We start from the raw sequence: 22,339 nt of genomic DNA, 5'->3' as shown, positions 1-22,339 counted from the left end.
GCTGGAAGCCCGCAGCCGTGGCAGCGACCTTCACCTTGTGACGCTGGGACAGTTTTCAGGGCAGTCGGAGGCCTCTTCCCCTGTGATTACGTTACCTGTGGCACGTGCCCCAGGGCCCAGCAAGGCTCCCCCTCGACTTCGGGTGCAGGGCCCTGGCCGACCTTGGAGGGCAGTCTGGGTGCCCCCTGGAAGCATACTCAAGGGGCTGTTAGCAAAGGTCTGCATTTATGCAGCGAAACTGGCCTCTCTGAGGAGAAATTTCGGCAGCTTTGTGGGAGACAGAGTCCAGGATGCTCCTGTTCAAGATGGACGTTTCTCTGCCTGTCCTTCAGTTCTGCACTCTGCTGACACAGGGCTCTGGAATCTTCTCGGGGTGTGTGTGTGTGTGAGAGAGAGAGAGAGCCTGGGTGTCAGGGCGTGGGAGGGGTGAGCGTCCCTTTGGTGGGAGAAGGGTGTGAGGAGGATAGTGCCTTCCACGGTGAGAGCATTCGTGAAGCACTCTCTTTCTGCAGTTTGACAAAGCAGCCCGGCTGAGTTGATTTTTAGGGGTCAGGGAAAGGCCATTCTATTTACACACCTTTGCTAAGGAGCATGGCGGGGCAGTGATGGGGGCCGGGATTAATGAGCAGTTTTATTACCTCCCTGTCAGGAGGGTCATGGGATATTATTTTGATATCAGGGGGCCCCCAGAAGCAAACACAACAGGTTAGGTTCTAAATAGAAGAAATGCCAGAGAAAAGGGGGCCTCACCCCTGGCCATTGAGCATTTCCCTTTCTTCTCAGCCAGGGGTGGGCCCAGGACCCTCCTCCCAGCCCCTTGCTTTCAGGGGGATCCCTCCGGGGCCGCACCAAGGCCAGCTCCCAAGATAACGTTGGCCGGTGGCGCCGGGCCAGGAAAATCAAACATCGCGGTTGCTAGTGAGGGAAGCAGCCACGCCATCCCCCAGCCACCGCTGCCTCTGACGGAGGGAGACCGGCCTGCCCAGGGGCACTGATGACACAGCCTGAGGACGGCCTGATCCCGTCCCGACCGGCCCAGTCGGGTCTTCCACCCTCCGGCCTCGGGACCAGACGGGATTGGTGAGACTGGACGACAGACCGAAATGACTGCTCACCTCTTGTTTTCTGGTCTTCGCTTCCCGCCTGTTCCCTGTCAGGGCAGACTGTAGCTGAGACCGAACCTAGCCGCCTGACCCTGAACGGGAAGGAGGAATTCTGCCAGATAAACATAGGCACGGACAGACAGCGCCACATGCCAGGGACAGGGCCGGGGAGCAGAGGCCAGGGCTGACGTGGCTGGCCTGGCTGCGTGTGGGGTGCTGATGCGGGCTTCTCAGCCCCCAGCAGACCCCGTGGCTCCCCCGGCTGGGGCTGTGATGCCTGTGTGCCATCTGGCTACTTACCACCTATCCCCTTGTTCTCTCGGGCTAGGAGATTGCAGCCTGTCCTAGGAAGTCCTGGTCTAGGTCATCTGCCGCACGGAACCCTCCCTGCACACTGAGCCAGTGAGCACAGCTCCCCTCCTGAGTCCCTGCCCGTCTAGCAAGCGTGGCTCTGGGTCTCCCACTCTGCTGGACAGAGGCACTGTCTGATCTGCCTTTGCAAGAGGCCTCAGTTTGAGGGCTCGTTCATAGTAAATACCCAGCAAATCTCGCTGGCCCTAGACTGCTTTAAATACATATGTCTGTCCATCTGTCCTCGAGCACGTTCTGTTTATGCTGCCAGGGCTGGCCATGCAGGACCTGTCAGTGAATAGGCAAGAAGGCCTGCCTAACCGGAGCGAGACTTGGGGGTGCATACCAAAGGAGAGGCCACCTTTGAGGGTTCAGATAACATAGAGTGGGTTCAAATCACAGCTCCAGTGCTGAGAGCTGTGTGACTTTGGGGAATACGCCTCAGCTAGAGAGGTGTGTTGTACTTTTCTCATCTGTAAAATAGGGATAGTATTACCACCATCTCAGGGTTGCTGTGGGATGTAGCTGAAATGGAGGTAGAGGGCCCATGTGTGTTGGGTACACACACAGTAGTTATCTGTCACCTTGGCCCCAGTTGGAGCCATGAGACATCTCAGATGGAGGAGGCAGAGGGAATTGTCTAGACGATGCAGGGCGGAGCCTGGCTACGGAGGGCAAGGACTGCTCCTCAGAAACAAGTTGGGGGGTGTTGTCTGCCTGGTGCCACCACCAGATCGCACGGCTGCATGGCCCCCAGGTTGCAGAATACTTTCATTTTGGTAAATGTCACTGCCTGCTAACCAGTCTTGAATAGAGGCGCATGTACATTTCAAGTTTCCCCTCGCAGTTACACCAACTTTTCTTTAAAGTAATGGGCTGTTTTCTTTTTTCCCTGTAAACATGAGGCTGACATCAGAGAACAAGTTTTGATCCTGGCTTTAAAAGCTAACTGGGTGGTTTAAACATGATGGGAATCCCAGGCCGTCGGCTGGCTCTCTTTCCTCTGTTTCATTGGGAAGAATTTCTTCAATGAGCCCACATCTCAGGGGCGAGATGCACTTTGGATTAGTGAAAGTTTAGAAACATTTAGGTGATTATGGTAAATAATTCACACAAATCCTGACAAATGCAACTTACTCTTTTGTGCATGCTGAAGGAATCTTGCAAACAGGCCCCCCCCCCCGCCTCTATTTGCTTCCCAGTCCTTTTAGCGCCATCTAGTGGAGGAACCCCCGCTAAACACAGGATTTGCTTCTGTGGTCCCTTCTTCAAAGTTGAGGAAATGTGATTCACCCAGAAGCTTTTAAACCCTGGGTTCCTTCTGTGTTTCAGTCTCCAAGTTAGAAATACCACCACAGCGACCTGGATTCTCTTTAGTTGCTGATTAGACTGAGCCCTGGCTCGCAGTGGTCAGGATCTCTGCATTTGAATCCGGTTGTCCCTTACTAGCGCTGGGATCACTGGCAAGTTACTTAACTTCTCCTAGCCTCAGTGTTCTCAGCTGTAAAATGGCTCTGATAACAGGAACTGCCCACAGAACTATCCGTAGGGCAGAATGGAATGATGGCCACATGGGGCTCAAGACAGTGCCTGGCACCCAGTAAAGGATCACTCTTTCCAGCTCCCGTTAGCCCTGCTTTTTTCTCGTCCCCACCCCTTCCCCCACACTGCGGATTCTACCTGCAGAGACAATGCTCTTGGGTGAATGGCTGCATGGTACGGTTGGTCCGCGCAAGCAGTGAAGGTATTCCTTAGGAAGCGATGACATCTTCTTGAAAACACCATGATAAACTATATAAACTTATTGCCAAATTCTCATCAAGAAGTAGGAAATCTAGGGGCGCCTGGGTGGCACAGCAGTTAAGCGTCTGCCTTCGGCTCAGGGCGTGATCCCGGCGTTCTGGGATCGAGCCCTGCATCAGGCTCCTCTGCTGTGAGCCTGCTTCTTCCTCTCCCACTCCCCCTGCTTGTGTTCCCTCTCTCGCTGGCTGTCTCTATCTCTGTCAAGTAAATAAATAAATAAATCTTAAAAAAAAAGAAGTAGGAAATCTAGACTCGATAGAGATCTTGGGGAAGAAAGGTAAAGGTTTTAATAATTCCTTTCTACTTTCAGGAGAAACTTGGGTTTTGGTTAGAAGTAGTTGCCTTTTCATTGAAGAGCGTGGTTACGTGATGGCTCAGGACGTCTATTTTGATTTCATCAGGCACAGTTCGGAAAGGAAAAAGGATCCTTCACATCCATCCATGATACGCAGTGTGCTGCATATTTTCTCTTGGTTAAAGTCTGTTTTAGAAGCAGGCATGTCTTTTTAAAGAGAGAAAGTCTTCTGTGCGTTACAGGCAAATTCAGATAAAGGCAAAAGTACCTTTGGAAGCAAACAGCGTCTGTGTTTGGCGAACTGAATTTAAGTAACAAGTTTACCCACCCTGGTCCAGCTGGGATCTTTCTAACTACAGCTGACCCTGAACAAGATGGGTTTGAACTGTGCAGGTCCGTCCGCTTAGGCGAGGTGTTTTTTAATAAATAGAGTGTAGTGCTGTAAATTTCTCTTCCCTTTGCTTTTCTTACTAACATTTTTTTCCTCGCGCTTTATTGTAGCAATACAGTATATGCTACATGTAATACGCAGAATATGTTCATCGGCTAGGATATCAGCGAGGTTTCTAGTCAACAGTAGGCTAGTGGTAGCGAATTCGTAAGTACGTGGATTTTCAATTGTGCTGGGGTTGGTGGCCCTGACCCCCATGTTGCTCAAGGGTCAGCTGTCCTCTGCATCACTAAGCACCCATAGCCTCGAGAAGCATGTAAAAGCTGGCAGCACATCTTGGGGACCATGGTGGTGGTGCCTTGCCCTTGGAATGTTCTTGGCAGCAGGAACCCTGTCCTATAGGAACAGAAGGCCCAATACAGCCCCGGTAGAGTCTCAAGGCTTCAATTTGGCAAGTGGCCCAGGGACACTGGGCCCATCCATGACCTGGAGAGGCCACCCATTGCGGGGAGGAGGGGGGCAGATGGCAGGAGAGAGCTGGGCTCAGAGTCTAAAGACCTGGACTCGAATAACAGTCTGCCACTTGCCGCCTGCCCGCATGGCTTTCAGAATATCTGCTTCCTCGTCCATGAAATGGGGAGAACACCCTTGCCCAGGTGTCACAAGGATGGAAGGAAAGACTTCACAGGAGCTCCCTCTACCACCCCAGGGACTGAAGATGCCCCTGTGTCCAGGCAGCGGTGGCCCTGGGGGGGCTGGGGGGCTGCCCCACCCTAGTCCCCCAGCCCCCCCATCCTGTGATGAGAGGAGCCCACCTAGGGCTCAAGGGCACAGTAACTTGAAACACGCCAGTCACAACAGCAGTTTAACATTTTACTAAATCAATTCACACAAATTCCAAATTGCAAATATAATTAAGGACAACAGATTCTGTTCTGCCTTTTAAATCTTTCATTTTCAAATCCATTATTAAGACAAAAAGTAAACAAAAATTAAGTCTGCCGCAAATTCATGATTTTTCTTCTTGAGAAAAAAAAAAAAAGGAACATTATAGTAAAAAGAACGCCACTGGATGTACAATGAAGCACCACGACACACGGTCACAAAACAGCTTCCTGGACTCGGCCGCACGTAGAAGACACTGCTCTCCCCGCTGTTCTGCGCCAAGCAGGGTTTCATTAAAATAAAACTATAAAATCTCCTAGGTTACACTAAAGTCAGACACGGTCTGGAACACAGTGCTTAACAACAGTAATGCCAACTATCAGTGCTAACGTAAAAACATTTTAGAAGGTCAAAAACAAACTGGAAACCAAAACCTTATTTTCCCTAGATGAGCAAAATTGGAAATGAAAGGGTCCCGCCTCCCAACAGGAGTGAAGGGGGTTTTTCTTTCTTTCAAATCGGAGGCGGGGCACGGAGCAGGCCGTTCTGTAGCTCCTCGGCCTAGTTGGCGTCCAGCTTGGCCATTTCCTGTACGTAGATGCCTATACTCTCGCTGTCAAAAAGCACGAAATACACCGTTTTGATGGAAGAGGACATCGTTGACACGAAGTAACTGGAGATGGCCTTCAGAATCAGCTGCGCTGCCGTCTGCTTTGGAAAACCATTCCTGCGGGAGAGGAAAGAGCTCAGCACCCAGACAGGCCAGAGGCCACAGCCCTTCCCCCCACCTTCCTCCCCGAGGCCCCCAAGGCCGTGTGTGGTGCTTCGCCTCATGCCGCCTCAGTGCCCCGGGGCGGGGCGTGTGGGGTCCTGCGGACGCTCCTACAGACATGAGAAAGGCCGGCGCCTGCCCCACGGGTGGGCAGAGAACTATGACCTGCAGGAGAATGTTCTGTGTGCCCTCAGAGAAAGGGGACATGCCAGGTCTTCTGGGAGCAAGCGGTAGACAGGCAGGACCTGCGTTTTAAGCATTAAGTGTCCCACGGGTAGCTCAAGCTCCCGCGTTTCCCCTCCCAGCATCGCTGTGACTAGCACGGGACGTGACGCACACTGGCTGTGGCTCTCACTCCATGGGATAGCGGGAGGCTGGAGCTTCTCCAGGAGGGGACTTTCACACACACAGGTCAAAGGGACACACCCCTCACATGGGCCTGAGACTTCCTAGGTGCGGGGGTTGCCGGCCAGAACGCAGCCTGGGACACACCGGCTTGCACCACCCAAAGGCCAGGGCCCAGGGGAGCGGTGGGTACAGGGCACAGCTCCTGGCTGAGGTGGCCTCTGCACCTCGAGGGACAGCATCCGAATCTCCAGGCCAGATGGCCGTGAATTCACAGCTACTTCCACTTACAGTGAATGTCGGGTGGCAACTGCAGGGGTAGGTGCACAGAATTCTCAAGAGTCTCAAATGAGGTCTAGAAAGATGGACGCCCCTTGCTCCGAGTGTGTCTGAGGCTCTTCCTGGTCAACCCTGCAGGCGCAGGGCCCTGGTGACCCGGGACAGGGGCAGGAACAGAGCAGCCTGCCTCGTCTGGCAGAAATAGCGTGGGCCTCGGAGCCAGTGCCCTGGCTTGAGATCCTTAGCCCAGTGTACAGTCACGGATACTCAGGTGTGAATCTGGGGCCTGTTTTCATGGGGATTTCTCTTTTCATTGGCAGATCTACAGACCTCAAACTGCCCTGAGCCTGGGCACCGCAGGCGGCCCAAGTGCTGGGCCAACCTGCCAGTTCCGGCTGCACCTCTCCTTCCGATGGGGCACCTGCTGCTAGGTGAGAGCTTTTCACATGTGTAAAGTGTGGGATGTCTTTTCACCCCCGAGCCTTCCTCACTCAGTGCCTGGGACGCTTGGACAACCTTAGCTGGCTCCCCGGGCGAGCCACACTTGCTCCATTGCTGTCAGGACTCAGAGCAGCTCAGAGCCACAGGCGAAAACCACTCTGGTGACTCACTTTCCATCCAACAGGGCTTTGACCAGCTTTTGAAGATGGATCCCTAGTAACTTCTGGGTGCTTCACAAGTGAAGGTTCTTCTGAGCAGATGAGGGATGTCACCTAGGGCACGCTCCCAGACTGTGCAGAGTGGCCTGGGGGCCATGGTGGGCTGTGAAGGACCCTCCACAGAGGCGGCTCGTCCTCAGCCACGTGGCGCACCCACAGGGCAGCCAGCACATGCAGGCCTGGCCACGCCGAGCTGGACTGTGAGGCTGAAGGGAGAGCTGCAGGGGTGTGGCAGCTAGGACGGAGCTGTGAGGCCCAGGTTCCTCTGGAGCCCACCCCGCGTGCTTGGTCTACCACCCGAGGAGGAAGGGCGACCAGCAGGCAGGAGGAGAGGGAGGGTGGTTGAGACCATGCGGAATGAAGGGTTTTGCCATGAGTGGGGACAAGTGGGACCCACAAGGTGAGTCATTCCCCTCCCACCCATGCCCTGTGAGATCTGCAAGCTTATTTGGGGAAGCAGCTGTTCTCACCACACCTGACAGAGTGGCCCTGACAGTTTTCACAGGATAGGTTGTCTGGAACAAGGCCTGTGTTGGCAAGTGCTTGAGGATGTAAACTTGATCTTCCATGAGGGGCCGGGTGGGGGGGGGGGGTGGACATCTCCAGTGAGGACGTTCCCAGGGGCACGTGTAGACATGAGTGTTGTGGGGAGTCCAACTCACACCCCCTGTGGGTGCATGAGGGCATAGCAGCTGCCCTTCACCCAGTCCCACTCCTGACAGTGGGACCAGGGCCAGCTTTGGGGGAGGGTTGTGCCGATACAGGGTCATGGGGTCACTGGAATAAGGGCCCCTTTTGAGTGTCACAAAGAGCAAATATTTATTTTCCTGCTGTAAATTCAGCTGCTGCCCAAAGGGGTTGCCAGATTACAGCCCCTCATTTCATCCCTGGTGAGAAAAGCCTGAGGACGAGGCAGCCAGTGGCCCGACCTGCAGGAGCAGGGTGCTCGCGGAAGTCGCAGCAGGACAGGAAGTAGCTGGGGCTCCAGCCAAGGGAGTGCTGAGGGCTTCTGGGCCACGCAGAGCTTCGTGTGTGGACATGGCCTGGCTGGCGGGGGCTGAGTGGGGCTGTGAGGAGCGCGTCTCAGCCCTGGCAGCCCAGCTCCCCCCAGTGGGGGCGCCCTTCTGTCCGTCTGTGCGTCACACCCGCAGGCTGAGCTGGGCTCAGGGCAGGGCCTGTAGTCACGCTGCCGTCTGCTGAGCAGCCTGGCGTCGTGGCCCACCTCCTGCGCTTGTGCAGCCTGCCGGCCCTGGGGCATGGCTCTGTGGGCCGCCTCCCCGGCACTGTGGCTGCTGGGTGACAGGTGGGGCCGTGTAGACACTCTGGCCCCTCTGCCCTTGCTGACCAAAAGCAGGCCTGTCACTGCCAGATTCCAGCACTTTCTGACCCAGGCCTTCTCCTCTAGCTTTCCATCCCCCTCTGCTTTGGACTCTGGGAAAGGGGTGTGTGACGGTCAGTGAGGGAGTGTTCTTTCCCGTCCCTCTACATCAGCAGTTCTCAGTCTGTGCCTCTGTCAGGCTCGCAGGGGGCTGGGCTTCGATTCAGCAGGTGGAGGAAAGACCGTCTGAGAACCACTGCTCTGCACGCAGCCAGCACGCACTTTTAATCTGAGCTCACAGGGTGGGCCCCACAGTCAGGAAGCTCTAAGTGGGGGAGAGCTGGGATCCAAGGTGTCGGGCCTGCAGTATCCACACCGCGCAGGCCCTACGGCTAACGGAGCAAGGGCTGGCGTCCTCTTTGAAGCTCACTGCTGGGTACGAGTCAGTCGCCTTGGTTTTCAGGAACACCTCTTATTGACAAGCCCATTCCTCTGTCCTAGGTGACACAGGTTCTGGAAGAGCTCAGCCACGGGACCGGGGCTGCTCCGGACCGCACAGGGCGCCGGGAAGGACTGGGGAAGGTAAGAGCTTTCCTTACGTTGTCAGGGCTGCAGAGTGGATTTTTGGAGCTGCCGTTGGAAATGTTTGTAGCAAAACATAACAGTGAAGTAGCTGTTCTCATGGGACCGCTTTACACGCCAGGCCCTGTGCCCTCAAGTCAGGGGCAGCTGTGGCGCATGCAGTGGCCTGGGGAGCCGCCCCCCTAGCTCTTCTGGGCGGAGCAGCAGGGCCTTTCGGGTCTCAGGCCGTGCAGCCACACAGGGCGTGAGTCCAGGCCCTGCCTCTGTAAGCTGCTGCCCGTCTGGGGACGTGGGGTGGGGAGTCCATGCACCTACCGCCCCAGGAGGCCGTGAGTGGTGCGCCAGACGCAGCGCGGGCCGCCCTCCATCAGTCATGGGCTCTATGAAGCAGGCTGTCCTGCAGGCTCTTCGTCAAGGCTCACGTGGTGGCAAACTGCCGTCCTCCCAGGCCCCGTGGCAGCGCCGGCCTCTGCGCCTTCGCTGTGCTCACCATGCGGCCTCAGGGCCCTGGGAAGCTGCTGGCAGGTCCGCCGTGCCCAGCCGTTCTGCAGGGCTGTCAGCCACGCCTGCTGGCACGCACGGTGCGGCAGGGTGACGCAGGGGCCCAGCGCGGCACGGGCCAGCTTCCGGAGCACCGACGGCCCACGGGGTCTTGCTGCTCTCCTGGCTTCTCGGCTGCTGGGGTTCCCTGCTGGTGCTTCGCTGCAGCCGCCCCGCATGGGCATCCCTGCTTGGCCAAGTCTTTGGGCCTTCCTGCCCCAGCTCCGGCCTGTTGCCCTGTGACAGTCACTTTGCCCGTCTTCTGGAGAAGCCCTGAGGCCCCCCGCCGCCAAGACACAGCAGAGCAAAAGGGGGGTGGGGCTTCTGTTCTAGCGTCAGATTGGGGTTTGGATCACAGCCGCCCTGGGGCAGGCATGTTAACCTCTCTGAGCATTATGTACATGGGCGGTGATGCCAAGGACGCTGCTGCCCCCAAGAGCTGGGTGTAGCCTCCGATTCCCACTTGGGCCCCCAAGGGGCCTGTTAAGGGCTGAGTCCAGCATGCGCCGTAAGTTACTCTGCAGCCAGTGTTCTTGACTCGGAGCCGACTAAGGAGATGTCTGAGCTTCCCCTGAAGCCATTCCAGTTGTCTGGGACAGCCCTGCCCAAGTGTCTTCGGCCTCAGCTTCCCTAGACAGGTGCAAGGGGACCCCAGGGGCCTTCCTGATCTGGCGCCCTTGGGGTCATGTGGCCAGGGACGGCAGGGGCTGCAAATTGTCTTTCCATGCCACCTGGATGGCAGGGGTTCAGGGCTCACCAGGGCCACTTCTGAGAAGAGGGTGTAGTTCCTCCAGCGCCGTTGAACCCCCACCTTGGATGGGGCTGGCCCTGGCCGGCACACAGGAAGGACTGTAGGCCAGGAGCGGTGTTGAACAGGCTGATCAGGGACCCTGGAGAATCCTACGGGGAGAGGCTATGCCCTGGGAGATGGAAAAATCCAGGCAGACTTTCTGGAGGAGACAGTCTGGGAGCTCACTTGGAAGGCAGGGTAGGATTAAAGTGGATTCTAGACGGACTCTGCTTTCCGTGCTGGACCACCCCACCTGTCTGTCTCAGTGGTCTAGAAGAGGGTAGGGCTGGGTGGCACAGAAGGTTTGGGGACGCTGGGCAAGTGTCTCTGCCCTTGGGTTGTCACTTTGCTGCTAGGATTAGGTGTCCTCACACTGTGCTACTGGGCCTTCCCACTTTGCCATGTTCTGTGTGGCTTTGAGTATCTGCCTGTCAAGTTGCCCCACCTGAGGGTCACTCTCCAGAGGTCAAGAGTGGGCCATCAGTGGACAAGTGGTTCTGGATGCCAGGGGGACGGGCCAGGGAGCACAGCCAGCTGTGGCCGGTTACTTCTCTCACTCCAGGGTGTCCTTGTTTTAGGCTAATAATTCTCCCCATTTGATTTGGTCCCATCTTGTCTTAAGGCCTGTTCCCAGGATGGAGGGAGGCCGATGGCTAGGCCCAGGCAGGTCAGGGAATTCCAGGTGGGGTTTCCAGGGTCCCCTAAAATCCACTCCTGTAGAGTGCCCAGCAGTGGGACGGGCATCTACTGGAGGCAAAGGGGTCTGGTGACCAACTGGGACCGAAGGAAGGGGCTCTGTGTGCCTCCTTTCACCAGCACCGATGCCAAGCATGTCCCCTCTACCAGCCCGAGCTGTGGAGCCTCAGGCGAGCGAGCCAACCCCTCTCAGCTTGCATTTTTGTTGTTTGATGCCAGAGCTCGGCTGGTGGGGTTGCAGGGAGACAATGCAGATCGGGGCTTTAGCGCGTACCTGGGACTCAGGCAATACACACACGTGGGAGCTTGAGAAACACAAACTGGCGGTTCTTTTACGCTCATAAATCTAAGCAGAGTGTAATCAAGGCCCCAAATATACAACCCCTCCGGAGACCGGTCACCACCAACCAGAGCTGAGAGAGTGGGGGTATCATCAATACTGTGACCGCAGTGCCCACGGACAGGCTGTCCAGATGCCGGAGGTGGTCTCCCCGAGGCCAGCGTTGGCCTCCAGGGGGCTCCACGGATGGCCGCGGGGCCGGAGGGCTGGAGGGCGGGCGCCAAAGGCTGCAGTCAGCCACACCCCCCCCACGGGCTGGGCCGTGGCTGAGAAAGTGCTCCCACTGCTCTTTACCAACATGCTTGCGTTTACACGGTTTTAATTCCCACATGACTTTCGTGCCGGAGACACTGGATGCCACAAACAAGCGGTTTTCCTTCCCCTCCTAAAACCCACTGTGATTTACGGGCCGGCTCCGGTGTGATCCCAATCTCTGCTCATGAAAGGGCAGCGGTCTCCACGGCTCCGTGGGGCCAGGTCTGCCCGACAGATGTGGGGCTGGGGGCTGCACACACGTGCTTGCCTTTGGCATGCTGCCCTCTTAAAAGCTTTCAATTGATTGTTTTTAAAAACTTTACTCCGTGAAAAATGTGAAGAATTACTTTTATGCTTCAATTAAAAGTTTCCCAATAGCCATATGAAAGAATATGAAATTATGGCCTCCAGTAAAGGCTCCTCTTGCTGCTTTCTTCGGAAGCACCTTTCATCAGAGGAGATCAAAGTGCATCCGAAGCACTAATTGAGCCTCGGAGCCATCTGTGCGGCAGGGCCGTCCCCACAGCCTCGCTCCCTGAGACAGCAGGCCAGGGACAGAGAGGCTAACGCATTTAGCAAAGGTCACACAGCAGCGCCGTGCCGAAGAACAGACCTTCTGTGGGAGCTGGGAGAAGCAGGAAGCTGGCTACTTAGAGCCTGGTTCAAAAGCACCTTGTCAAAGGTAGTTTTGAATGGACTCTGGCACCTGTTACACGTCTCCCTGGTTCCGGGGAACGTTCGAGCTACAGAGTGACTCCTTAGGACAGTCGCTTCTGTCTTTGCCACAGGCTCTGCCCACCGAGGGGCTTGCAATGCTCCATCTCCACTAACTTTCAAGATTTGAGAGAGAGCACAAGCAGGGGGGAGAAGCAGGCTCCCCGCTGTGGGGCTCCATCCCAGGACCCTGAGATCATGACCTGAGCCGAAGGCAGATGCTTAGCCGACTGAGCCCCCCAGACACCCCTCTCCGTTAGCTTTTAAGAGGCATCTGAATAGTGTTTTACAGTTACGTTCGACATAGGCTTTTGGCAAAAGAACAGAATGAAAAACTGTGGTGATTACAAGTGTAGGCAGCACTCCAATGCGTGTGTCATCCCATACTCTGGACGTCCCTGACTTTGGCAAGAGTGTGGGCACGCGTGAGGGCGGGGTGCTGGCACCAGCTTTCACTTATCCCCGTGGGTTCCTCCCCCACACACACATACTGTGAGAACACAGCGGCTTGGGCGCTCTAGTTCCTTCTTGCTACGGAGCCCACTGCAATAGCACAGGACGGAGGGGCCCTCACTCCAGGTAGGACCTGGTACCAGGGGCCAGCGCTGCTCCCAACTACGGGACTAGGGAGGGGAGGCCGCCACAGCTTTCTCCCATATCCGTCCTCGGCTAAGTCCTGCCAGCCCTACACGATGGCGGTGGGCCCCAGCAGGCCCTGGGGCACAGGGGTGGCGCCTGTCTGCCTGGGGGCAAGGCCTTCTAGGTGCAGTGTCTGAGCTTTGCTGGAGCGGAAGTCCCAGGCTGAGAAGACAGGAAGCCTGCCCGGGCCTAGCTCTGTCACTGGAGGTGTGGGACCTCGGCGACCGGCAGCATTCAGGACAGCACAATTACAAAGCTTGCCCAAGATGGAAATAGTAAACCACTCACTACCTGTCCTCCTTGTGGGTTGGGAAGAGGAGTGCTTTGAAAAGAGCTTTCTAGAAAGGCGAGGAAGGGGTTTGAGGATCAATACTCAGGCTCGCCTGGCACAGCCTGTGGGGTCCAGGGAAGTCAGTGTGGTGTCATCACACAGCCCTGCAGGCTTCCTGGGGCACTGGGAGGGGCTGATGGCAGAGACCCAGGGAGGTGCACAGTCTGGATGGGATGCCCCAGGTGCAGCCACAGCCAAGACAGAGCTCGCGGTTGTGGCCTCTGCAGGCCCATTTCCCTTGGCTTCGGTGCCCAATCCAGACTGCAAGCCTTCCAGGACGACCCCGCGATGGGATGGGCCTTGGCCTTTTCATCATGCCATGGAGTTCCCAAAGCCCCCTCCCTTCTCAGAGCTCCTTTAATTGCTACGAGTGCACACCCAGAGTCTACCGGGCATAGTTCGGGGCTGGGAGGTAGGCTGGGCCCAGCTCCTTCACGGTTACTTAAGTGCCCACACAGGCCCTCTGCTCCTGAGCTCAACAGCAGGACAGGGAGACAGACGTAGAGCGCGCAGGCTTGGGGGAGGTGGAGGGCACTTGGGAAAACAAAGGTGAGACGCAGAGAACGGTGTGGTTGTGGGAAGGTGCTCTCGTCACAAGCATCCCGCATTCACACCTCCCCTGTGCTCCCCACTCACCCCACAGTTGGGTCTTAGTGTCCTGCAAGGTTCACGGTCTCAGCTGCCATCTCTCATGGTCCCACTATACCCGGACGTGGCTTCCTGTCTGTGTCTCTTGAATTGCTGTTCACCACTGTTTCATGTTTGTACTAATCCCTATCTCGTGTTTTGGGTCTTTTCGACACATCAGGCGGTCCGAGGACGGCCTCAGCGGACCTTGCACAAGCCAAACCTCCACGACGACGGGCCCATGCCGATGAGCACGTCCACTAATGACGTCACAAGCCGTGTGTCCTTACCTGCCACTGCCGATGGATGGGAACGCGATGGACTTGAGCTTCTTATCGTCTGCCAGAGCCAAGCAGTTCTTCACCGTCTTTTCCAGAAGCTCCTCACACTTGTCTGCACCCCAGACCGGACTGTTACAGTGGATCACAAACTTGGCGGGCAGGCCGTGGCCCGCGCTGACAGCCGCTGGAAGGGAAGAGACAGAAACAGTGAGTGCCGTCCCTCTGCAGGGCACACGGCACACGGCACCAGATGCCCGACGCAGACCCCTCCGGGGGGCTGCTCCCCAGCTAGTCGTCTTAGGGGAGACACTGGGCCGAGACCTGCCCTCAGAAAGTTGGCATGACGATGCATCACCACCAGGAATCTGAGCCAAGATGACAGCGAGCTCTCTCTGTACCCTCCCCGAGGCAGACCCTGACCACCTCAAATTTGCCTTTTGGGGTCTGCGAGCCCCATTCATCCGGTGGACTCCTGTACAGACCATGAGGACCTGTCTACAAATCCCTCGGCGCAGCTCAGGGTAAAGCTGTCAGGAAAGCCGCTCCTTTCACAAACGGCTGAGCAACAGGACGGGCGGCTCTGATGCCCCTGTGCCCTCGCTGCCCCCTCCCCCCAGTGCGGACGGAATTAGCCTGTTCCTTCACGGCGCTATCTTCTGGTCCTAGGAGAGCTGCTCTAGTCCACCTCGCCATGTCCACACCACAGCCGGCTCTGCCCCTCAGCAGATCGGAAGAGCCTGGCCTCCCGTGTGCTACCCCCAGCCAGGTGACACGTCCGCGCGGGGTCTCCCAGAGCACGTTCGGGGACGCCTGTCCCCCAAGACGCACTGCAGAGCGGGCGGTTCTGGGTCCCCGGGTGTGGTGAGGGCTGCCTGCCCTGTTTCTGCACCGGAGCCCAGGGAGGCCTCCCCCCACCGCTGTGGTTTGACTGTTTGCTGAGCCTGTCTGCTGAGGGACTGCCGTCCTCAGGGCTACGGTTGTCAAGGTGCGTTGTGACACGAGGAGATAGTGGGAGACAGTGACTGACTTGTGGGCAGTGTCTCACGGGGCAGCAGCAACAGCTCGGAGCCAAGTCACAGGCCTGTGTTGGAGTCTTGGCTCTGCTCACTGACTGACTGAAGAAGTGCTGACCTCTGGCAACAGGAGACTGGGGCGTTTATTACGCACCGCTCTGTCCGCCGGAGGAGTCACGGCTAAACGACGCCTGGGAAAAGACTGCAAAAAAACATCCTGACGGGGGTCATCTTCGGACGGTGGAGCACGGCTATGTTTTATACTACCTTTATGTCTCAAAATATTTTAAAACATCTTGTAAAGCAGATGTCTGCAGCCATGCTAAATGTAACGGGTTTGCCTCCCCTGGGGCTCAGGTGTCCCAGCTGAGTTGGGTGCAAGGGGAGCACCAGGGCTGCCTCGTCACCGCTCCATCAGAGGGTCACCCAGGGGAAGGACCTCCAGGCTGGCACAGAGAGGTGCCGGGAAGGGACTGAGGTGAGGCCAGGAGCCCCTGGCTGGGTAATCATGCAGGGACCTCCCTTGTTCCATACGGGACTGTGGTGGCAATACCTTGAAGGGCTTGGAAAGTCCTGTACCCCGATGCCATAGCCCTCTGTAGGCAAAACAGAAGGGGCAGGGCAGAGGTCGAAAGCACAAATCAGCAATGAGAATGCTACCCTGTTATCCCCTGGGCTCCGTGCCTAGCCCAGGAGGGTCACCACTGTACCCTCAGAGAGGGCTGGTGTCGCAGGCACATAGTAACTGTTGCCACCTGTATTTAATCTACATTTTTTAAAAGAGAAATAGGATTTACTAGACAGAATGGGCACTGGGGACCATCTCGTATGAAGAGACAGGGGAGCCCAGAAGCAAGGGAGGGAATGGCTTGTCCTTACACGGCTGGTGGAATGAGCCGGGCCTCACCCCCCACTGTTTGGACATCCAGGCCCGGAGGTGGCCCTCCGTCCTGCATGTCCTACTGACCACCTCACGTTTCAAATTCCAGGCCAGCAGAGGAATAAGGACCTGCCTCTAGCTCTTAGCAATCCTTCCTTCTCCCTACATCAGGTTCCAAGTCCTTTTCCTACCCCCTGGTATCAGGAAAGGTGTGACCGGCAAACGAAGAATGTCTATTTCTATTTTTCCCATTAAAAACACAGATGGCTGAATGAAAAGGATTCCTTTGCATTTCTCCCCAGCACTTCTGCAGATGGCTCAGTATCACTATCGACAATTCTCGACTCCTAGCTTTGCCAAACTCGGCTGCTATAATTCCTTAAAATGAGAGGTCTAGACATCAAACATACAAAAGCTATTTTGAGCAATAAAGAAAAAAAAGTGGAAGGGTAGTTTGCACCACCCTTAAGCTCCCCCTATTTGCACGTGGTCAGTCCCAGTTCTAAAGCCGGCGGGCATCCCTGTGGCTCCGGCTTGGAGACAGGTGCGATGGCCACGCACCTGTGTTCCAAGATGCCTCACGACCCGGTTCTCCTGACGCGGCATGAAGCACGCCCAGATAAGCAGGGCGCTTCCCCAACTCACCTCCAGCGACTTCCAAGGGCCCGTTCTTTTTTCGCAGTTCCAGAACAGCTTCCACAAACTCCTTGCCACCTTTCTTCTCCAGCGTGTTTCCTAGACAAGGACAGGGGGAGGTCAGACGGCCATTCTTGCGTCTTGGGGCACAGACAGACACTTAGCATGTCAGGTGATTACAGACTTCCAATGATCTGACCAGCTAAATTTCCACACAGCTGCAAAACACGAACTAAGCCTTGGTGAAGTCATTAAAGTGACGTTTAGAAAGGATCCACCGCTGGCCAATGACCACTGAGCGGTCTTCACTGTCCCACATTTGGGGGTGACTCGGAGTAATCCGAGAAAGGCCGGAGATGGGAGGGCCACGGGATATGCCTGTTTCTTGCAGGCGCACCTCCCTGCATGCTTTTCAGTCCTGTGAGAAGCCAGACGGTGTTGGCTTCGGAGGCTCATGCCTCCCCTGGACTTTCTTCTGTGTCTCTGGGGAGAACCCCCGAATAAGGAGGCTGTGGGGAAGCATACCATGTTCCCGGGAGGGAGCCAGGTCTGCCCTTGGCCACTGGCCCAGAAGCGAGCACTCAAGTCTGGCCGCCTCTGGACCAGCATCGGTACCAGGCTTCATTCCTATTTTGCAGCTCTGGCATCATATGTGGAAAAAAAAAAAAAAAAGGCCTCAGACAGTATTTCCTTCATCACACTAATGACTCAGAATCACTTTAGGTAAAGGAAGGCAACATCAGAAGCAGAGCTTAAAGGCGAGCTTGTACCACATGAAAGGGCCAGATTTTCAAGATTAACCCAGCTGGCAGCCCCGTTCCTTGAAGGCCGGGGCTTGCTGAGCGTTCTGCTCGTGCCGTGAACGCGGAGTGCCCACCCGAGACGACCAGCCTCCGTGCGGCCTGCTGCTTCACGGCCCCGCGGGCACAGCAGACAGCGTTCGAACCCAACGACGTCACCCTTTCAGGTTTGGCCAGAATGGGGTCTCAGTCTTCCTTAAGCTCTGATTCATCAGTTTTGCACATTTTAAAGTACTTTTCCTCACAAGAGGATAAAATACTCCCCTTAAGATTCACCATTTATCTTGGAAAATTCTAAGTTGCACTTGGCACATTGTGGCATGTGTCAGTCAGGGCACATGGGAGTGCACCAGCCCAAATTCTCTTGGGATCACCCTTTCATGACTAGGTCTGTTTATCTTTGGCAGAACGGTTCTGGAGAAGTGAACTAACCCCGGGAAGTATCGGGGAGGAAGGGCACGCTGACCGGCAGCAAGTCTGGGGTGCGAGAATGAACGTGACCAGCAGGCCATCACCCGTGGGGAGTCTCAGATGTCTAAGAGAAGGCCCGGCTTTCGGAGGGATTAGCCTGGGATGCCTGGGGAGGGAGCCAGCATCCCTCATTAGCCGGGACTAGACCCTCACGCCTTCGCCTGTCTTGGACAGCAGTCACAGACGCTTTCAATGGCAGAGGAATCAGGAGGGAAAATACATCCACTCCAGAGACTTCTAACGGCTGCGGCACTGCTGCACATTTCTGACAGAAACCAGCATCACAGCAGGTGGATGAATGGGCCTGAGGGCGCAGGGTCGGGCCTCGTGGCCACCTCCACCCTGCAGGAAGTGCGGACTTTAGGGATCCGACCCAGGGGAGTGAGGCCCAATTATGGGTTCACTCAAAGGATCGTGCAACTGAGAAAAAGGAATCTTTAAGTCGGAATTTGCCAGGTCCCAAACACTGCTGCCCAGCACCCCTGGTCTGGCCTTCCCTCCTGACCCGTTCTCAAGCTGGAGGAGGGGAAACCGATCTGCTCCAGGCAGAGCTCCGTTAGGTCTGCGTTCTCTATCGTACATACTCGGGGGGGGGGGGGGACGGAGAAATTTGGAGGGTAAAATAAAATCAGTACTATATTCATACTACCAACTCCTTTCTAAAGCAGACAGTATGAAGAAAATGGGCTGATGTATCATTAAAGGTGTTTTATCTTAGGAAGAGTGTTTACTTTAAAATTTTTACTTATAATTAAATCTTGCTTTAATTAGAAGTGAAACTTGCAAGTTAAAATACACTCAATGCATTTCCCAAACTTAAAAAAATTGAACCCCGGGTGGCAGGCAATCACCGCGGTTCAGGACTGGACCCTACACACACACATGTATGCACATGTTCATGTAGACACACGTGTACTTTGTAACAAGAAACAGGCCCGTTGCAACTGTATTGTCAACACTCATCATGGAAGACTCTTGCTTTTCAGGCTCCACTTCAGGGTTAATCGTAAAGCAATTGGCTTCTTTGCCCCCAAGCATAAACATGTGTTACTCCCATGAGAACAAGAACATTATTTCATGCTTAGAAAGCAGGCATAAGTATCAGTGTTCAAAACAGCCTAAGCGAAAATTTAGGCTTGGACAAATGTCAGGCTAAGCCTGTGGTCTATTTCACTGTTAGAAAGAACTGTGATGGGTAAGAGTTAATCACGGGGCTAAGCATTCCTGCACTGGCATTCCTTCTTCCAGCAGTCTCGGGTCTCAGGAATTCACACCCATTGGGAGAAATGGAGCGACCGTGTCCTAGCTTCCTCTTTTCCCCTCTCGCACATCGAAATGGGAGCTGGCACCAATTGAGACCACGGATGAATCTGGTTTGTTATTGTTTTGGAAATGTAAAAGATAGGTGGGCTCAGTACTAGTCTGGACTGGTTCACCGAGAAAAAGCACTGAGGCGAGCTTTGGAAGACCTGGGTTCCGGCACAGTCATCTGCGGTCCTCCTCGACCAGTAAAGCTGTCTGGACTTGCTGAGGTTCTTTTCCAGCTGGGACGGCGTCCGCCAGTGATGTGCCAGGTGACCTTGCACAAGCTCTGGGAGCTGGGCGACCGACAGGTCACCGAGGCTAATCGTGCCTCCCCTGCATGTGTCAGTGGGGTGAGGGCCAGCACATCACAGGGGAAAGTATTAGTACTGTCACGATTCCTAGCAGACCAGTTCTGGTCATGGTTCTGGAAGGACTAGGTTCTCTATTACCCCAAAACTGGCTCCTGCCCCCGCCTCAAAGCCTCCAGCTCTACCTCTGGGCATCGCTAATGCTGGGGAACACCCTCCTTCCACAGCAGAGAAAGTCGGCTTTCTCTTCTCCGTGAGCCTGGGGCGGGGGGGGGGGGGGGGGAGATACTTTTGCACTGGGAGCTTTCTCAGTTCTATCTCACCCCAATTCCTGGACGGCAGGGTGAACCCAAGCCTTAGTCACTCCAGGCAGAAAGATAAGCCCCTTGCCTGCTGTTTATTCTCCTCCAAAGAATACTTCCCTCCCATCAAGTTTTCATTTGGTTAAGAAAGGGAGTATCTTTCTCTTAAGCTGACTGACTTAGGAGCTCTTAAACTCCTCCAAGATCTCGTGAAAGTGGAGTTTATTTTAATTGTTGACAGCCTGATTTCATTTTGGCCTGGACGCCTTAGCGAATCCCGGCCCATTCGTCTTTTCCATCCACGTCCGAGATCCAAAATGCTCAGGAGAGCAATCAGCCGGGTCACAGTGGCTATGCAGGCTGTGGACGGCAGGCGTTGCCAGCAACGCTGAACAGAGCTGGACAGCCTCAGACTGCTACAGCGTTCATGCTTCCCGTGTCGGGGACACTCAGGCAAGTCCTGGGGGCCTCGGCCTCCAGGATGACTTCACTCTTGCCCTTTATTACAAAGGGCACTGCTTTAGGAAGCCGTGCTCAAATGTACAGGCACCGTGCTGCTCTCGGGACAGGCACACTTACTGGCAAAATCCTAGATGCCCCTGAGGGTGAGAGACAGGAAGCACCCATCATGGGGCAGGCACAAAACAAGGTGCTTTGCTTATATGAACGTCCATCCATTCTCATGATCACTCTTTTATCCACAGGGAAACTGAGGCGCTGAGAAGTTACTAGCCCAGCGCTCATCACCAGGCAATGGCAAGGCTATGATTTAAGCCCCTTGCACCTAGCTCTCACCCTGTGCCTTTTTGCCAAAACATCCGGATGCCCCCTGGTTGAAGCAAGCCCGCAGCGCACCTTCCAAGCGGGGCAGTCCCTGCCATTCAAGCAGCAAGTCTGCGGCCGTGGTGCTCGGCACCCAGCCTGGGCCTCTCTCCCCCTCACCCCACCTTCCGCTGGTGAGCGCCACAAGCCAAGAGACGACGCGGGCAGCTGCCAGGGGACAGGAAGGGGCTTTCTGGGTCTAGGAGAGTGTTTCTCGAGTGGTCTAGGGACCGCACATCAGAATGAGGTGCCTTTCGTGCAGTTAAGGTCTGAGAACCCCAGTGTGTTCTCTAAGTGCCCCTGAGGCTTCAAGGCCATGGTCAGGGAAGGGTGCTTCTGACACTGAAGTGGGGGTGGGGGCTGGGGGGGGGGCAGGGACCCGTGCACAGACATCCTGCGTGTCCGGCCTACGGACGGCACGGAAGTGGTCTGAGAAGCCACTCGGCCCACCTGGCTGCACCCTCCTTGCCGCTAACTCAAGGGAGAACCCAGTCTCCCACAAAGCTGTGCCTCGTGCAGCGAGCGCTGAAATGACGTTGCCGAACCAGTCTCCAAACCAGAAGTGGGCCCATCTGGGAGCCGTGTGGCGCGCCCGGGCCGACAGCGAGCTGTCGTTTCTCGGGTCCACAGCCCAGGGACGGGCGGCCTGGGGGAGGTCAGGACGGCTGGAAGTGTGAAATGAATGCAGCCCTGCATAGCTGTCCAAGGGTCAAGCTGTCTGCGGCGGCCGACCGACCATGCACACACACACTCGGCAGCACCCGGCTAGGCATTACCTACTTCACCACCGGTGTAGAAGTCAGTGTTTGTCGGGTGAACGACAGCCTCACTGTCGATCGAGGCAATGTCAGCCTGTACAACTTGCAACTATAACAGGTAAACAAATGTATATCAACTGTGTTGGACCGAGACCCACGCACAGGCACATTTACTACTGCCCAATGGCAGGGCTGGCCTACCTGGTCGATTCCAACATATGAGCCCAAGGGGCAATCAGTCCACGAAGTGTGCGCACACGTGGATGGGGGTGAGGAGGAGGAATAGCAAATGTGACATGTTTAAATTAAACATTTGAATGACATGTCCAAAAAAAGAGAAACACACACATGAGATCATTTCCAAAGAGTAAAAGAAATAACAAAACAACGAATGCCCCATCTCACTTCGCAAAAGCCTAGAAGACTGGCACCCCACTGAGAAGACTACTAAAAACATGGCATCTGTTTTAAAAAAAATGTGGACTACCAGGCCGACCACAACAACAAGTTTCTCCATTTTGTTGGCAGCCACTTTCAGAGCTGGAGTTTTATTCCTAACGACACGCAGCGTCTTGTCTGCCTTCGAGGGACAGCTCTTGCAAACCAAGAAAACAGTATGTGTGCATAGAGACTTGCCTTGTCTTCCCCCTCAATGTGTAAAAATGTTTCTCCAGGTCTGCCATTTATTCTAGTCTATCTTATTTTCATGTATTTTACATATAAAATGGACTGTGGATACGATCCCTGCTTTTTCTAGCTTGTGGCCTTTTTTTTTTTTTTTTTTAAGAAAATATCTGTATAAAGAAAGTATATGGGTGGAAAATGAGTTCGGGAAGGGCATTCTTGAGTCCCCGCTCCCATGTTTCCAGCCCACAATCATACCTAGTTTGGGAGGATCGGGCCCAGGCTCGAGAATGAGCATCTCTCCCAGTAAGAGAGGCGGCCGCCGCACGAAGGCAGCCAAAGGTGGGAACGAAAGGCTGTGGAAACATACCTAAGTCAGCATCAGGCAGGAGGCTGCCTCAGTGGGCATGTGCCCGCCTGCTGC

The 22,339-nt window shown here is 55.4% G+C and overlaps 1 protein-coding gene and 1 long non-coding RNA gene across 5 annotated transcripts in view; one reads left to right on the top strand and one right to left on the bottom strand.

Moving 5' to 3' along the window:
• Window positions 1-14,027, top strand: part of LOC148110122 (uncharacterized) — a 251,291-nt gene extending 237,264 nt beyond the window's left edge. Inside the window, exons 3-5 of the long non-coding RNA XR_015724564.1 lie at window positions 6,545-6,655; window positions 8,703-8,783; window positions 13,897-14,027. This is a non-coding gene — a long non-coding RNA (uncharacterized LOC148110122). The remainder of the gene's footprint in view (window positions 1-6,544; window positions 6,656-8,702; window positions 8,784-13,896) is intronic.
• The window catches only part of MACROH2A1 (macroH2A.1 histone), a 76,854-nt gene continuing 59,486 nt past the window's right edge, over window positions 4,972-22,339 (bottom strand). For 2 of the 4 annotated variants that reach the window (XM_087862254.1, XM_087862255.1), the window contains exons 6-9: window positions 21,310-21,400; window positions 16,535-16,624; window positions 14,006-14,180; window positions 4,972-5,555 (exon numbers count right to left, since the gene is read on the bottom strand). In XM_087862254.1, the coding sequence (XP_087718380.1) occupies window positions 5,390-5,555; window positions 14,006-14,180; window positions 16,535-16,624; window positions 21,310-21,400 (522 nt within the window). In that variant the 3' untranslated portion in view covers window positions 4,972-5,389. The remainder of the gene's footprint in view (window positions 5,556-14,005; window positions 14,181-16,534; window positions 16,625-21,309; window positions 21,401-22,339) is intronic. The other 2 variants (XM_045794652.2, XM_045794653.2) reach the window with 1 other exon arrangement.

This window comes from Ursus americanus, chromosome 5 (assembly GCF_024610735.1).
Source record: "Ursus americanus isolate L20-20 chromosome 5, mUrsAme1.1.p, whole genome shotgun sequence".
Lineage (NCBI taxonomy): Eukaryota > Metazoa > Chordata > Mammalia > Carnivora > Ursidae > Ursus > Ursus americanus.
The sequence above is the reverse complement of the archived record's forward strand: the minus strand, read 5'-3'. Positions and strand labels throughout refer to the sequence as shown.